Source organism: Amphiprion ocellaris, chromosome 4, assembly GCF_022539595.1.
Source record: "Amphiprion ocellaris isolate individual 3 ecotype Okinawa chromosome 4, ASM2253959v1, whole genome shotgun sequence".
NCBI classification, from domain to species: Eukaryota; Metazoa; Chordata; class Actinopteri; family Pomacentridae; genus Amphiprion; species Amphiprion ocellaris.
The window spans coordinates 13380924-13397838 of NC_072769.1; the positions used below are offsets into that span (position 1 = coordinate 13380924).

At 38.2% G+C, this 16915-nt stretch overlaps 1 protein-coding gene across 1 annotated transcript; it reads left to right on the plus strand.

Annotated features, from left to right (window-relative positions):
- Nucleotides 1-8508: 8508 nt before the first annotated feature.
- Nucleotides 8509-15113, plus strand: si:zfos-323e3.4 (volume-regulated anion channel subunit LRRC8C). The gene is made up of 3 exons (XM_023272764.3): nt 8509-8660; nt 9317-9475; nt 10991-15113. The coding sequence occupies exons 2-3, from the start codon at nt 9335-9337 to the stop codon at nt 13280-13282; spliced, it is 2433 nt and encodes an 810-aa protein (XP_023128532.1). The 5' UTR covers nt 8509-8660; nt 9317-9334; the 3' UTR covers nt 13283-15113.
- The last annotated feature ends 1802 nt before the right edge of the window (nt 15114-16915 follow it).

Consider the following 16915-nt stretch of genomic DNA (forward strand, 5'->3'; position numbering starts at 1 on the left):
AACCTGCAGCAGAAGAGACTTTGAGAGTTTTTAGGAAGTTCTGGAGACCAGATTTTAGAGCAGCAGAAACATTTGTCAGCAGTTTGAGCAGGAGAAGGTGAGCTTCAGAGTAGAAATGAGACAGAAACCTTCTTGACCCGTGTGGTGAGGTCCTGTACCAAGAGTTTGAGCAGGTTGTGAAGAGTCTGTAGTTCTTTGGTCTGAAAGCACAAGAAGAGTCGACTCATTAAAGGAGAAAACGGGAGATATTGTTGGTTCTTCTGTCACTCTGCAGTTTCCAGTTTCCTTCGACTGAATATCAAGTTTATATGTTAAATGATTTCCCATGTGAGCCCAAAAAGACTTCAATAAACTCCTTCCATCCCCTGGACACAACATATTTTATTACCATGTTAAATTATTATTTTTTTTTTTATGTTTTTGAGTTTGAGTCCTAGTTTTAGAATAGTTTTTTTTTCTTTGCTTGTTTAGTTTTGTCATCTGTGTGAAAGGTGCTAAACAAATAAAGTTGAATTGATAAACTGAATAATTGACAAACTCATGATTGTGACAACAGAAGTATTTTTCATTGGGATTTAAGGGTTTATTTCATTTTTAAGGTTGGGGTTAAAATCTTGACAGAAAAAGAAGATTAAAGAAATAAACTACATAACAAAAAGCAATTAAATCAAAGGGAAAAAAATTAATACAATAAAACTTTAAAAGAAATGTTTTTGTTTAAAAAGTAGTTTTTAAATGTTTAATTATGTAATATATTTTCTCTGTAATTTTTACTAATTTTATTTTAAAAATTTTGTTTAATTTCATACTTACATGTTTTGTATCGTGTTTAATTATCTCATTCAATATTTTGTCGGTTTAATGAAGTTAAACATTAAATACAATTAAATGACATTAAACCGACAAAATATTGAATGAGATAATTAAACACGATACAAAACATGTAAGTATGAAATTAAACAAAATTTTTAAAATAAATTATTAAAAGTTACAGAGAAAATATTTTACATAATTAAACGTTTAAAAAATACTTTTTAAACAAGAATAAGATTAAACATTTAAAAAAATACTAAACATTTAATTAGATTATTAAACCTTTAAAAAGACAAAACATTTAATTAAAAAATTCAATGTTTAATTAGAAAATTAAATCTTAAAGACAATAAAACTTTAAATAGGAATTAAACAGAAAATACAATGAAGCATTTAAAGAGAAAATTAAACATTAAAAAGTAGTAAAACATTTAATAAGAAAAACATTAAAGATTTAACCGAAAAATTAAATATTGGGGGAAAAAAAAATTTCCAAACAAGCCGATAAAACATTTGAAAAAACAATTAAACATTGAAAAGACAAAACATTTCTAAATCAAATCAGACATTAGAAAAGAATAAAAGGTGAGAAAAGAGCAAAACTAAACATTTAAGAAGAATCAAACTAAAGACAAAACATTTGAAAAGACACATTTAGAAGATCAAATTAAACAGGAGACAATAAAACGATCAAAAAGAGCAAAAACGGATAAAGGTCTTGAAGTGTTTTCTAGTCTGAAATGAAAACATCGAGTTGTTTCTTCAAACATTTCCTCTTTCTGTGTTCTTGGTTTGATTGTGGATAGATTTACTAAGTGCTCATTTCAGAAAACTGCTTTCCGGATAAAGTCTACTAGTAGTTGAAGGCATCGATCAAACTAATGTTACCTTCTGATCTTCACAAACTTTACTGTTCAGTGAAGAGAATCAAAGTTTGTTGAGGATTTCTAAAAAACCCACAGGTGAAGGTCTGAGAAGAACTCAGACGGATGGTCTAAATGTGAAATCAAGACTCATGGTCACAAGTTTTAAGGCTTCTGTTAACCAGAAAGTTCAAACTAACAGAGAAGTACTGAGAAACTTTAAAAATTTCAGTCCTCAGACTGTCTGAAGGTTCAAAATAACAGAGAAGTACTCAAGAACCTTTAGGTTTTCAGTCCTCAGACTGTCGAAAGGTTCAAACTAACAGAGAAGTACTCAGAAATTTAGAAGATATCAGTCCTCAGACTGTCTGAAGGATCAAAGTAACAGAGAACTACTCAGGAACTTAGAAGATATCAGTCCTTGGACTGTGTGAAAGTTCAATCTAACAGAGAACTACTGTGGGATTTAGAAAATTTCAGCCCTCAGACTGTGTGAAAGCTCAGGTCCTGAGGACTCGGGAGGTCTGGAGGCTTGGAAAGTCTTGGAACTGAGGGTTCAACCCTCCAGCACAAAGGCTGAAGTCCAGCCTCCTGAGAAAAATGGTCGAGTCAAGACTCGAGTAAAAAAAAAAAATCGAAAATGGCAAAAAATAGATGATAAATGCGCAAAAAAAAGAAAAATTAGTATCTGAGCGAGTAGCTCAGGAGGATAAGAAGAGGACTACCAAGCGGAAGGTCGCAGGTTCAAGACCCGACCACCGGCATTTTTCTTTCTTTGTCTTTGTCAGGATTTTGAGAAAATTTAAGAAGTGTCTGGTCTTGAACCAGCGACCTGCAGCTCCATAGGCAAATCCTTAACTCACTGAGCTACAGATCAGATAAAAAGAAATGATTTCGTCGTCCCTTTGACATCGTAGTTCCTGAAGTGACCACATGGGTGGAGCCAAGGCGGAGTCTGGGTGGAGTCAGGGCGGAGAGTAGGCGGGGAGGTGGGTGGCGGCCTCCCCCCTCTACTCCCCCACCGCCCACCACACCTTCCCCCGCCCGACGAGTTCTTCGAGTCGCCACGAGTTCTTCGAGTCTCCACGGGTTTTCCCGAGTTTCTGGAGTTTCCACCAGGTCGGAGGCAGAACAAGTTGTCATGAAGAGGTGTTGAAGTCGGCCAGGATGGACTGACTTTTTACAGCGACTACAAGGAAGACGACTAGAAGAGCAGGTCTTTAACCACCATCCATAAAATCCATGGAGTCGGCTCCAGAGAAATGAAAGCTCAACTTTTATCAACCTCCATCCAGATCTCCAACTTGATATCTTTGACATTTTTAGCACCACAAACCTTTAGTATCACACTTTGTGATAATTTATTAGGACTTTAATGGAATCCACCAGCAGATTTAGTTTTTGTTGACAAACTTTATTCTTGTCGTCGTGAGACTGCAGTATTTAAAACTGTTCCTTCTATTTCACCGCATGTTTATTAGTTTTAGAGGAGAAACTTATTTTAATTGTCCATTAGTCTCTTAAAAACCAAATAATAAATTGGATTAGTCAAGAGCTTTAAATTTCTTACTGTCATATTTCAAATAGGACAAAAAAAATATAAAAATAAAGCGTCTTGAAACAATTTGACCTGTAATTGCCATTATATAAATAAAATTGAATTCAAATTGTATCTTGTAATGTTGGAGTAATTCAGCCATATATGTTGGAAAACACATTTTCTTTGACCATTAATCTGTTGATTGTTTTCTCCAGTAATTCATTTCTTGTTTTGGTTTATAAAATGTCAAACCCAAATATATTCAGTTTACTGTCATAAAAACCAAAAAGATTTACATTCATGATGCAGGAATCAGGCAGTTTTTCACTTTTTATCTTAGTTTAGTCAGAAAGATAGTTGATAATGTGTGAATTGTTGCAGCTTGTGAGCCGTAGAAGGTTTTAATCTTTGTTCTAATCTTCGAGTGTCAAAAAACAATTTGAAACCAACATCAACAAAACGCTCAAAGATTTGATCATTTGCATGACAATGTCAAATTAAAGGACATTTATTTCCAACGTAAATGTGTGATATTCATCCTCTGGAGCTTTCTCTTCACATCGTCTTCCACCTGGACTGGTTTGGTCGGGAGCATGTGCAACAAACATTTGAAAAACTGCACTTCAACATCAATGAATGACACTGAAGTTTAATCTCTACATAAATGAGACTGAGTCTGGATGTGCTGCTCTTTCATTAACTCCTAAGTTTAGGGAAAGTTAAAACAAAAGAAGGCAGTTCAGATAAGACTTGAGAATGAGCTTATTTTGAACAAACATCTCAGACTTTCTGAGCTTCAGCACCTATAGCAAGATATTTTAACAACAAGCAAATCAAGAGATCCAGAAGTTGGAGAGAGTTAGCTTTAGCTGAGCCAAAGAACATGTGGGATGCTAACCTAGCAAACATTTCAGACTTTCCTCTGTGAATTGTGAGAAATAATTTACTATTTAATGACAGCTACACATCTTAACTCAGTCTCATTAAAACAGACTCTAATTCAGTGTCATCCATCCATATTAAAGTGCAGTTACCCAAAATGTTTGTTGCATGAGCTCCAACAAAACCTGTTCAGGTAGAAGGCCACTTTGACAAACAGGAAGTGGAAGATTCCAAGCAGATTTATAGAAGGGGGAACCAGACTGTACTAAGCTGTGGTCGAGTATAGAGGGGTGTTTTGTGGGTTTTTAAGGCTGATAATGATTATTACTGAGACATTTGGAGTCGATATTCATTTGCAGTAAATTAAAGTATTTAAAATCTTGGAGTTAAACTTAGAAGAACACAAACTCTAACAGAAAACTTTGTTGATACGTTTTTGTTTTGTTTAGAGATGTTAAGTTAAAGCAGTTTTATTCGTGATGTATAACCAATCAAATCACTCCAGAAGACAGAGCGACCACAGGTAGATTAAGGTTCAGAGCCAAAGTAGCACCATTTTTAAATTTATTTATTACCGTAAATCAGTAAAAAATAAAATACTGATAATCAGTAAATCAGTCAGCCCACAATTACTACAATTCTACAATGTATGTCTCTTTCCTTTGACTTGTTATTTGTACAATATCCGATGTATATGATGGCGTTTTTTCACACCAAAGGCTATACTATGATGTTTTCTAAGAGACATACGATGCTACTCTGTTTGTTCTAGCTGTGGGCCGCTGCATTCCTCCTCTGTTGTTTTCTGGATTGTACTCAGCTGCATGCCTTCGTCCACCCGGCCTCCGTTGACTCGTCCCGCCTGCCGTCTCTGGAGCTGAAGCTGGATTGGAACAGACCAAAGTACAGTCCAATCACGATGCCAGCTGCCTCTCAAAAGGCTCCTTCATCTGGCGGAACTTCTTCTGAGGGGAAGCTGAGCTGGCCCGGCAGAACTTTGGAGATGTGTTCCAGTGGTTGGTGGATGTGTGGGGAGATAGAGAGGGACCTTTGAATTGTTCAGAAAGGAAAACAGGGAACCCATTGGTAGTTTTAGTTTAGGATGCTACTGCGGTGTGTTTTTGGCTTGAAGAGGTGAACAGGAAGAGTTTTTTTTTTTGTATTGATTATCTATTACTTTGTTCATGGTTGGAATGCCCATCAATGTCAACATGAAGTTCACTTTTAGTTCTGTTTATTTTTTTTTTTTTTTTACTAACGCCCATTTGCTTTTAACCCCCTCACATGTTGTGCTGTTGTAAACTTACTCTTTCAAATAAATACTCATCTAACCCTCTGGAAATCAGTGTTTGGACTGTTTTGGTGTTGCTCCTCACCTACTTCAGACAGCCAGGACATAACGTTTTGTGGACTAAAGGCTAGACTATGATGTTTTTAGAGCGACATGCTGTACTATGACGTTTTTAGAGCAACATGCTGTACTATGACATTTTTAGAGCGACATGCTACACTATGACGTTTTTTGGACCAAAGGCCATACTATGACGTTTTTAGAGCGACATGCTATACTATGACGTTTGTTGGGCGACACCCTATACTATAGGCTTTTTAAATTGACATATTACTATGACGTTTTTTTGTTTTAGTTTTTTTTTTGTTTTTTAGCAACATATTATAAGAATTTGAACAGTTTTAAAAATTACAATACTTTTACTTGTGCAATGAAATATTATTCTATGGCATTTTTTAGACAACATATTATACTCCGATGTTTTCTTGAAAAACATACTATTTTGACAATATACTGCACTATGACATTTTTTGAACCACATATCATACATGACAATTTTAGGCAACATCCTATCATTTTGCACTTTTTGAACCACATAATAATCAGTTGGGTTTTTTTGCCGACATGCTATACTATGAACTACAGGCAATACTATGTTATTCTTTAAAAGTCTACTATACTTCGACATTTTCTGAACTACATCCTATACTATGGTGCTATACACAGAGTGCTTTGGTTACATGTTGATTTATAATCTAGATTTTTTTTTGTTTTGTTTTTTGACGGGATTACCACAGACTTGACCGTGAACACCGTTGACACCCACCTGAGGGAGACGCTGCCTAAGATCTCAAGGCTGCTTGGTCGTGGTCTTTCTGGTCCTGCTCCAGAACGCCTTCATCAACTACGTCTTCTTTGGAAGAGGCCCTCAGATGCTGCAATCTCTGACCTTAAGGAGGAATTGCTACTTTCACTCTGTAATGAGACAGTGGTTATTTTAAAGACCCAGCTCTTGTGGCTTTGAGTGAAAGTTTAACACCCATCAAAACGGAACTACAGACAGTTAAATCTGAGCTGTCGATCTGTATTTCAAACATCAAGTCCGACCCGGGTGCCCTAAAGCACACTGTGGGTGAAACGGAAACTTCACTCTCCACATCACCAATGACATCGTCACACTCCGAAGCAGAGCACCTGTCTGCTGAACTTTTAAAAGTGGACAATAAATGTGAAGAATGTGAGCAGCAGCAGACTGTGAGCAGCGGAACAGATGTGATCAAAAAGAAGTCACTTTCTGTTTTCTTTTCTTTCTGGTTGACTTGATGTTGTCAGATGCAGATGTTGGAACCGATTCTGATCTTTCAGGATAAAAAGCTGCTTTTCCTTCACAGACTTTTCAGGAAATTATTCTCTCAGGTTTTCTCTGCTATTTATATTTTTATTATCTGTGATTATTTCATTATTTCTTTATTGTAAAAATAAAGTTTGAGGCATAAAGACTCATTTAGTTATTTTAATCCTGAAATCTTTAATGTAGCAGAACTAAACTTCCATTTTCCTACTTGTACTTCTGATACTAGAACTAAACGTATCTTCAACACGGATCATCTGCTTTTAATGAATCAGCAGCAATATCACAACAACAAATGAGACAATTTTCAACAAATTAATGAAACTGATGTCACTGACAACTATAACATTAACGTTACTGTTTTAATCACATTTAAGTTTCCTGAACGTTACATTAATGTCAACCAGCCACAGTTTTATGAACTTAATGAACCACATTACAGGAACACAACACACTTCAGCTGTTTACATGAAACTCAACACATTAGCTTGATGCTACGTTAGCTTTAATCAGGCTACGACTGAGCAGCTAGCTCGGTTAGCATCGCTAACATTAAAGCTAATATTTACTATGCTAACTTTCTTCTCTGGTCAACACACACTGAAACAAACTCCACCAACATCTGGAGTGCATGGCACACATTACATCTGACACTAAAGCTGCATATAAAGTGCATTAAAAGCGGCACCGATACGAAAATAAACATTTACTTACCGAACTATCAGAGTCCTTTCAGTGTCTGCTGGTAGAATCAGCCAAAGGTAGAAAACTGGTTAAAACAAGCCAACTGGCAGGAAAACTGTCTGTGGTAAATGTTCTGCTGCTGCACCGATAAATAAAACAACAGTTATTATATCAGAATTAATCCAAACGAGGAGAGCAGAGTCCCTGCTGCCTCCTCCATAGGACCTGTCAATCATTCCAGACCGGACTGTCAATCAAGTAGTCCCGCCCCCTGGCTTCGCAAAACTTTAACGCTCTATAAAAAAAATCAATATTGATTTATTTTAAGATCGGCCACCTGATCTCTCATTTTGACCATGAAAACTCACGAAAAAAAATGTATGTACAGTCTATGCACCGTACTCTGTTTGGCTCCACACTTGCTGATGACCACTTCCGGTCTCAGAAAATGAAAAAACGGACCTTTTGTCGTTTCTGTCTCTTAGTGATTTTACTTTCTTGTTATTCTAAATATGAAACGAAAATCAAGGCATTTTTAAAAAAAAAATCCTATATCCCTTTTTGATCATGAAAAGGAAAAACGCCTTGTATTTCAATTTTAATTTTTGTATTTTACTCGTTTCAGAACGGAAAATCCAATTACCAGATCTGTACACGGACCCTTATGGCATATATAGCTTTGGCACGTTTTTTATGGTTAACACGTAAATGTCAGTGTTCTGTGATTTTGCTAGTTATTTTGTGCATTTTCTGTATTTTTTTAAAATAAAATCTTTAAAATAACAGTAAATTAATTTTAGAATGACAACAACAAAATTTCCTTATTTTGGTTTGTTTTTACAGCACAGTACGAGACAAGACACATTTTTATATGTGTGTGTTTTGGGTTCTTTTTTGAAATAAAAAATAAAGTTTTCATGGGCGTTAAAAAAGTGACACTGGACACGCTGCAGCTCTGTAAATTAACGTCTACTTCTAATATAAGTGTGTAAAGTTTCCGTTTAAAAGTGTGAAACCGACCTCTTGAGGGGTTTCTTTTGAAAGTCTTTTCCGGTAGTTCCGTGTCGGTTGTCGCCGCCTTGACACCGGTGCGGCTCTCAGGTGATGAAACAAACCCTCCCACCGGACTCCAGCGGACCATCTTCACACGCAGGTAGCTTCGTCACCTGGATCTGACTTCACTGTGTAGACTGAGACGAACCGAAGCTACTTCAGGAACTTTGAAGTGAATGGACGGTAGGTCATTATGGACATGTGACTTCAGGTTTCTGTGATTTTTTTATTGCGAAGTTCAGCTGTTTTTATGGTGACACCGCTGAAACACTTTTAATCACAAGGAAACAGCAAAGTTAAGGCAGAAGGAGCAGAAGAAGTAGTAAATGGAGAAGAATTCCACATAAAGTTTGCTTCAGTGGTTTGCATATTTACCTGTTGAGCGCCACTAGTAGACAATATCACAAATTAAACAGGTTACTTAATTAACTGTAATGTGTGCTTATTTTTGAGTGTTTGCTGAGCCTTTGTGGGATTTTGTTTATTTCCTGTAGCTATTTCAGAAGTAGAAATGTCGTTAAAATTTTCTTCCAGTCCTTACTAAGCAGAGCCACTTTTTGTTGTCAGACCAGTTTATCCACTTTGAATGTACATTCAGGGCAGGAGGAGGCTCTCCATTCATTCATTCAAAGCCATAGATACCTCCAGCCTGTAGTCACCGTCTGTTTAATGAACTCAGGTATTTACCTTCACAGTGCCGTGCGCTCTGTGCAACAACATGTGTGTTTTTGTGTCATACAACTTTAAAACCTTTGCCAAGATGTTCTCCGGAGGCTGCACTGTGTTGAAAGCCTATTTTAGCCTCACTGTTCAAAGCCCCTTTTTTTTCCTTTCATCAGACTGCAGCAGCAGCCAGGATGATCCCAGTGGGTGAATTCAGAAACCTCGGCACGGAGCAGAACTCGAAGCTTCGGGTCCTGAAACCGTGGTGGGATGTTTTCTCAGAATACCTGTGCATCGCTATGCTCATGCTCGGAGTCTTTGGGTGCACCTTGCAGGTGAGGCCGCTGTGGGACCATAAGTTTTTATTGGATGTAAACAGAACTTAATATGCTTCATTTGTACAAACTGTGGTTCTACCTGAGGGAATATTTTGCGCCATACACACCTTCCTCCGTTTCTCACATTACATTCCACAGCTCTACTATCTGACCTCCAAGTCAAGCGAAAACACAATGTAACTGTCATACTTACCTCTCCTGACCCACTTACTGCACATTCAGATCACTAAGTTGCAGCTTAATGCGCCTCACTCCATCATTTCTGTGTCATATTAAAATAGCACAGAAGAAAAGTAAAGGGTTTCATATGTAATCAGCAACAATGACTCTTTTGTTGATACTCAAAATATTGCTAAATTAATTCATTAATTCGTTTGCTTATATTATGATAGTTGCACTAACATTTGGCATAGTTGTAAATAGTGCCAACAGAGGTGGAACTCAAGGAAAATATCCATGAACAGAACAGTAAACTGGAACCAAAGCAGCTGTCTGAAACACTACACCATCAACAGGCTCTGCAGGGCTCTGCTGAATCAGGAGTGTAACTGTCGTTTAGAGGAGTCACACGGACTACAGTGAAGGTTTCGATGAAGTAACTTTACCAACAACAATTTAAGCTGAGCGATAGAGGCAGTTAACATCTGTAAGAAAATAGATAAATGAATCGTAGTTCATTAGCTCTCAGTACACCTCTGAGTCCAGTTTCCTCCAAAAAATTCCTTGGAATGTGTTAAAAGTCCTAAATATTTGCTCCTGCTTTCCAAATGCTGTTACGATAGTTATGCAGTAGCTACGTAGCTCAGTGTCTCATAATGGATAATTTAGCAAAAATATACTTTAACCTGAGTGAATCAATCATTTTAGATTTTGTAGTCCATTCCAACATTTTCTGCCACTTATCCGAGTCTAAGCTGCACTGCACCTTTATTATTTCGTTATGTATGATCATGAAAAAGAATCTAGAATCTCTTTTAACACTTAAGACCTATTTCCAGTTTATTGTAATGGTACATTTTCAGGAAAATCTGTTTCAGAATCAAATGATCATTGAAAGTCTATATTTCTTCCTCCTGTCAGTCATCAATAACACAACCCTACTCGAGATAAACTACGTACTTCATAATCCATCTCTGCCTTTACTGTCTTTAAAAATATTGCGAACACATGAATGAGCCACACTGTTGCACATCGCTAAATTACAATGAACACTGTTGCTGTAAATGAGAACAAATGTGTATTAATGTTTTGTTTTTCTGCTTATTTGGGGAAGTTTTATCTGTTTATCTATTAGTACACAGTAAATGGCAGATTAAATAAGTACAATCAGATCTTCCTGTTGTCCATTCAGTTGTACCTGAATAGTACAATTAATGTAAGTTGTGCTGGTTGTCAAGTAGCGCAACAAATTGCTTGGTGATCTTAAGGAAAATGTGTCATTGTGCATTTCTGTTATTTTCCATCCTTCTCATTACCACCTCATTTCTTCTTTCATTTGTTCGTTTTCCACAGCTCACCCAGGACAAGATTGCGTGTCTTCCCAGCCCCTTCACCAGCCCAACACCTGAGGCCATCGACTGCAGCTACATCCGGACCTACAGGGAAAACGTGACGGCGCAGTACACGCTGGTCACCCCCGGGAACCCCATCATCCAGGAGGTTTTCGGCCGCAAGAACAACCTAGACATTCACCAATACGTGTTTGTCAACCATTATTGCTACGAGAGGTTTGTCCACTGGTTTGCCAAGTACTTCCCCTACCTGGTTGTGATCCACACTATGATCTTCATGGTGGCAAGCAGCTTCTGGTTCAAGTTCCCTGGCACATCTTCTAAAATTGACCTCTTTGTCACCATTCTTGGCAAATGCTTTGACTCACCCTGGACCACGAGGGCCCTGAGTGAAGTTTCTGAGGAGAGAGGAGAGGAGAAACTGGTTAGCTGGAGGAGGAACACCATGTCGAAAGATTCCACAGAACAACGACCAGACGAAGAGGAGGCCGGTGGGCTTCTTATGCGCTCCTCCTCTGTCAAGTCTAATCCAGAAAAGAAGAGTCCAGAACCTCAGTCTTCCCCCTCTTTGTTAGATAAGAAGGAAGGAGAGCAGGCCAAAGCTCTTTTTGAAAAGGTGAAGAAGCTTCGGACTCATGTAGAGGAGGCGGACATCTTGTATCACATGTATGTGCTACAGACATCACTGAAAGTCTTTAAGTTCCTTTTAATCATCGTTTACACTGCAGTGTTGGTACCCAACATTCAGATAGTTGTGCGCTGTTATGTCCCTCCTGAGCTGACTGGCTTTGACATCTATTGCTGCAACCACAACAAGGCCCATCTCTTCTCTAAACTTGCCTACTGCTACATCTGCTTTGTGGGAGTGTACGGTATTCTGTGCATCTACACGCTCTACTGGCTCTTCCACCGGCCTCTAAAGGAGTACTCCTTTGACCAGGTCAGACTGGAGACAGGCATTAATGACATACCAGATGTGAAGAATGACTTTGCCTTCCTCCTGCATCTTGTGGACCAATATGATGCTCTTTACTCTAAAAGATTTGCTGTTTTTCTGTCTGAAGTCAGTGAGAGTCGCCTCCATCAGCTTAACCTCAACTATGAGTGGACCGACAAAAAACTGCGCACCCGTCTTACCAAGAACTCCAGCAACCGTCTGGAGCTCCACCTGTTGATGCTGCCAGGGCTTCCTGACACAGTCTTTGAGCTAACTGAAATGGAATCGCTCAAACTGGAGCAGGTTAACAATGTCACCATCCCGCATAGTGTGGCAAAGCTGGACTCTCTCCAGGAGTTGTCGCTGATCTACTCCCCTGCAAAGCTCCAGCTGCCTGCCCTGAACCACCTCAAGGAACATTTAAAGGTCCTGCGTCTAGCTTTTGAAAGTTTAGAGGAGGTGCCTGTGTGGATGTACATCTTACATGGCCTGGAGGAGCTGCACCTGAGCGGTCCTTTAACCAATGACGTGTACAAAAGTGTCACCTTGGACTCCCTTCGAGAGCTGAGATCTTTAAGAGTCCTCACCCTCCGCTCCAACCTTGCCAAGATCCCACCCGGTGTAGGGGATGTTGCGATGCAGCTGCAGCGACTGTGCATCCACAATGAAAGTGTCAAGCTCCAAGCTTTTAGCAGCCTGAAGAAGTTGACCAACCTAGTTTCACTGGAGTTAGTGGGCTGCGAGTTGGAGCGCATCCCAAGCGCTGTTTTCAGCCTGAACAACCTGCAGGAGTTGGACCTGAAGGAGAACAAACTGAGCACTGTGGAGGAAATCCTGAGCTTACAGCACTGCCAGCGTTTGGTAACGCTCCGACTGTGGCACAATAAAATCGCTTACATCCCTGATCATATCAGCAAGCTGCACACTCTGGAGACACTGGACATCAGCTGGAACAAGCTACGAAAGCTTCCCTCTCGGCTGTTCTACTGCACTAAACTCAGGCACCTCGACATCTCTCACAATCAGCTCACCTCTCTGCCTCCTGAAGTCAGCATCCTGCAGGGCCTTCAGTTCTTCTCTGCAGCTTTCAACTCCTTAGAGACACTGCCAGAGGAGCTGTTTTCCTGTAAAAGGCTAAAAACACTGGTTCTTGGTAACAACTGCCTGTCATACCTTAGCTCTAGAGTGTCAAACCTGGCCCAGCTGGTTCGACTGGATATTAAAGGAAACCGTCTGGAGTCTCTACCTCTGGAGATCGTGGATTGTCCCCTGCTGCGTCACAGTGGGTTGATAGTGGAGGACAACCTGCTTGATCTGCTGCCAGCAGATGTACGAAACAAGTTGACTCAAAGCTGAGTTTGTAGAGCTTAGGCTTGTGAGAGACTCTTCTTTTCTCATTGTGGCATGGAGGCCGATGGTGTTCTGGCTTGCCCAGAGAAAACAGACTATTTACAAAATACTAACACATGCATATTGGTGGAATTTTTACATGAAACAGATCAAAAAGGTAAAGCATAACCATTATCATGAAATGTATGTTCAAATCTGTCAATAAAAGGACAATCAAGTAGGACATTTTTTATGCATTTTGCTAAAAATACCTTTTTTAACTAATATTTTACTAAGTAGGTGTCCTGTAAATACATTATATTTTTTACAAAACTGTGTTTTCATGTAGCTGGTTTTACTGGTGTAGATCACACAGTAAAGTAAAGCTTACTTTAGAGTCAGGTTACTAGTATGTGTGGGTGAAACAAAGGCTTGGCTCTAAACAGAGTGAGCAAGCCTTGACCTTCAAATGTTCTGGTTGAACATTTTCACTTAGACTTGTATTTTGTTTGTTTTGCTCTGTATGTTGGACAGGTTTATGCAGCACGAAGAAGTGTTTCCTACCATGTGGTGACTCATGTTGTACCCTTTTGAGAAAGAAAACCTCTCAGTAGTTAAATGAAAGGTGCTCATCCCTCTGTTTACATATTCAGTCGAATGGAGGAAAGAATGAATTCATGCATGACGTTATGAATCCGACTCAGTGTGATATTCATTTAGAGCAAGAAGGAAGATAAGACTACTGTTTTTAAGATGCCTTTTGGATGAGTAAAATCTTTTTTTCAAAACTTCAACAAATTTGAGACTCCCTAAAATGTACCTTCTGTGTCTTTGTTTTATTTTTTACTCACTAGTCAGCACAATTGAACTATAAAATAAAATTTACTATAAAATATGGAAGAAACTGAGTAGCTTCCAGATGATTAAAGGAGTAAGACACTACTTTATCTAAAATATTCAACTAATTTTATGTTATTTTATTGCACAGTATTTCTCTGTTGATATAAAAGATTGATGCGAATGAAAAGACAGAAACAAACTGAAACAAAGCAATAAATTGACTTCAGTTTACTGCTGGCTTTCCCATTGCTAAACTGGAGGTCATTGTAGTTATTGGGTTTAGTATAGCAAGTGTTGCAATGCTTTGAATTGGAAACATTTTACTTGCAAATTTTTTGCGTTCCTCTTTTACAGACAAATGCATGCTTGTTCTCTGCATTCTTTCCTTCTTTCCTCCTTCTTGCTCATTGTACCAGTATCTAAAAAACTCAGACACGCGTAACAGCCCGTTCTCCTCAGCCAGAACTGCAGTACAGTCATGTTCTGACTTGCATGGCTCTAAAAAGGGATTCTGTCAGTCAGTGTACGGACATACCTCTGTGATACTCAGGCTTACACTGGCCTGTACAAACGTCAAAGAAAACCTTGTGTTTTCTTTGCTTTTATATTTCATATCTGAGGAAAATTAAGAGCTTGTAAAAAAAAAAACTAAAAAACAACTGAAACAAAGAAGCTGCACAGTAGGACCTGAATGTCTTAATACTTCGTAAATCATTCCCCCATTTCTTTTCCTCTCACTTAAAGTAGCAGCCAAGTGTGTCATCAGTATTAACCAAAGCAAGAATGTTGCTTTAAGTTGGCCGACTGAAGGTGTGAAAGAGTGTGATGCTGCTACCATGTGCCATCAGACCTGGTTGCAAGATTTACATTTGGAACGCTGGATTATTTAGTGTCTTAAAGCAACAGAAGTTCTAATTATTACAAAGTTAAACAGGTCAAGATTCAGTTCCTGCAGGCTGTGAATCTGTGAAGTCTGATAAAGTGAGTTGAATTTAATTTAATAAAGCCTAACAGAGCATGTTGCAATCTACAGTGACTCATCATTTGTAATTTGACCACATGTCACTCATTAAATTGATGTCAGAGTTTGTAACTCGTGAAAAGCTTCACATTGCTTGACCATTAGTTGATGTGAAACTGTTCACAAAGAAGAACTTCATGCAGTTACAGTCAAGTTATCAATGAAGGACTCTAAAACACTGGAATTGAAGAACTGAGGAAACACTATCCGCAACGCATGCAATGAGCAAATGCCAGATGACATGAAATTAAATAATACAAGATAAAGTAGGCTACATAGATAAATGAATAAAATTAAACATCTATTATTATAATAACGATAAAAATAGAAGTCAAAAATGATTAAAAAAACAAGAAATAATTAAAATGAAGTAACAATTTGTACATTAGATAGACTAAAATATGTAAATAGGTGAATAAATAGAGAAGTCAATAAATAAAATAAATTCTAAGAAAAGTAATAAAATCTATCAAATCAATCCAAAAAATGACTAAAAAGGTAGGTCTTGAGTTTGAACTATAGCTGCAACTAAATAGTAATTGTCACTGATATGGTTATTTTCTTGATTAATAAGCCTTTTGTTCTAGAAAGCAAAAAAGTTCAGCAAAAAGAGCTCAAAGTGATTCCTTCAAATAGCTTGTTTTGTTTGACTGACAGTCCAAAATCCAGGAAACTATCAAACATTTGGTATATTTGCTTCAAAAATTACCTTAGAACATTTTTTTTAAAAAAGCTGCCAATAGTTACTTTTTTGTTGATCAACCAACTGATGCAGCTCTAAAAGAGACTAAAAGGAGCATCTTTGTGGAGGAAGGATTGAAGAATGTGGCCAAGGAGTTGCAACCTCTCCCAGATAAGCATAAACTGTTGTTAAAAAAGTTCTCTTATCAAACACCTAATTTTCCTCCTCATTGTTTTAGTCATCTGTATGCGTGGGCTTGTCCCTGTGACCAAAGCAGTGGGCTGACACTGGTTTTACTGGTTTACTCCCACTGCTTCAAGCCAAATGCAAACTTGTCAGTATCATTGTACCTCCCAACCTGCAGAACAACCCACAGTGTTTAATCAGGAAGTATTTGCACATTCTGCAACACACCCACGTTAGTGCTCAGTGAAGTCATTGAGCTCTACCTAGTGGTTGGCTGTGTGTGTCTGTGTTACCATAATATCACACTGTTGTGACCGATTTAGCTGTTATGGGGAGAAAATACACTTTAATATTAATCACAGTCAAGTGTCTTTGTTACACAAGATCAGGGGGTGGTAGCACACAAGATGGACCTCTGAGCGAAAGGTTTCAAAACTCAAAAATATGTGGCAAAACATGGGCGGGGAAAGTAAATGACTCTTGTCTTGACAGAGGCATTGAAAGTAGAGCTGCTAGAGTAGAGTTTGCCCAGAAGTCAAACACTGTCACTCTACTGTGGTTTATGAGAAAAGGTTGCAGAAATCATGCATTAAAAATCTTGGGTGAAAGCAGGCAAGTAGTATATCAGTGAAATAAGCTTTAAGTTTGATTATAAAGTAGCATAAAATAAAAATACTCAAGTCAAGTACCTCAAAACTGTTCATTATTACAGCTACTTTTCACTAAGTAGAAATCACAAAGTTAAACGGAAGTGTATTTTCCCACTGAATTCATCAAATTTGGCAATGAGTCAACCTGCTGACTATAACATACATCTGGATCTGATTCACAACTTAGAAGATAGCACCTTTTGTTTGAACCCACACATTTTTTATGTGAGCGAAATTATTGGAACATGTGACTGACAGTTGTGTTTTGTGGCCCTGATGTG

What these genes read in the sequence shown, in the direction of transcription:
- si:zfos-323e3.4 (XM_023272764.3), top strand. Translation starts at nt 9,335, where the DNA reads ATGATCCCAGTGGGTGAATTCAGAAACCTCGGCACGGAGCAGAACTCG. An exon ending in TCTTTGGGTGCACCTTGCAG is followed by an intron (nt 9,476 to 10,990) that starts GTGAGGCCGCTG and finishes CGTTTTCCACAG; the next exon opens with CTCACCCAGGACAAGATTGC.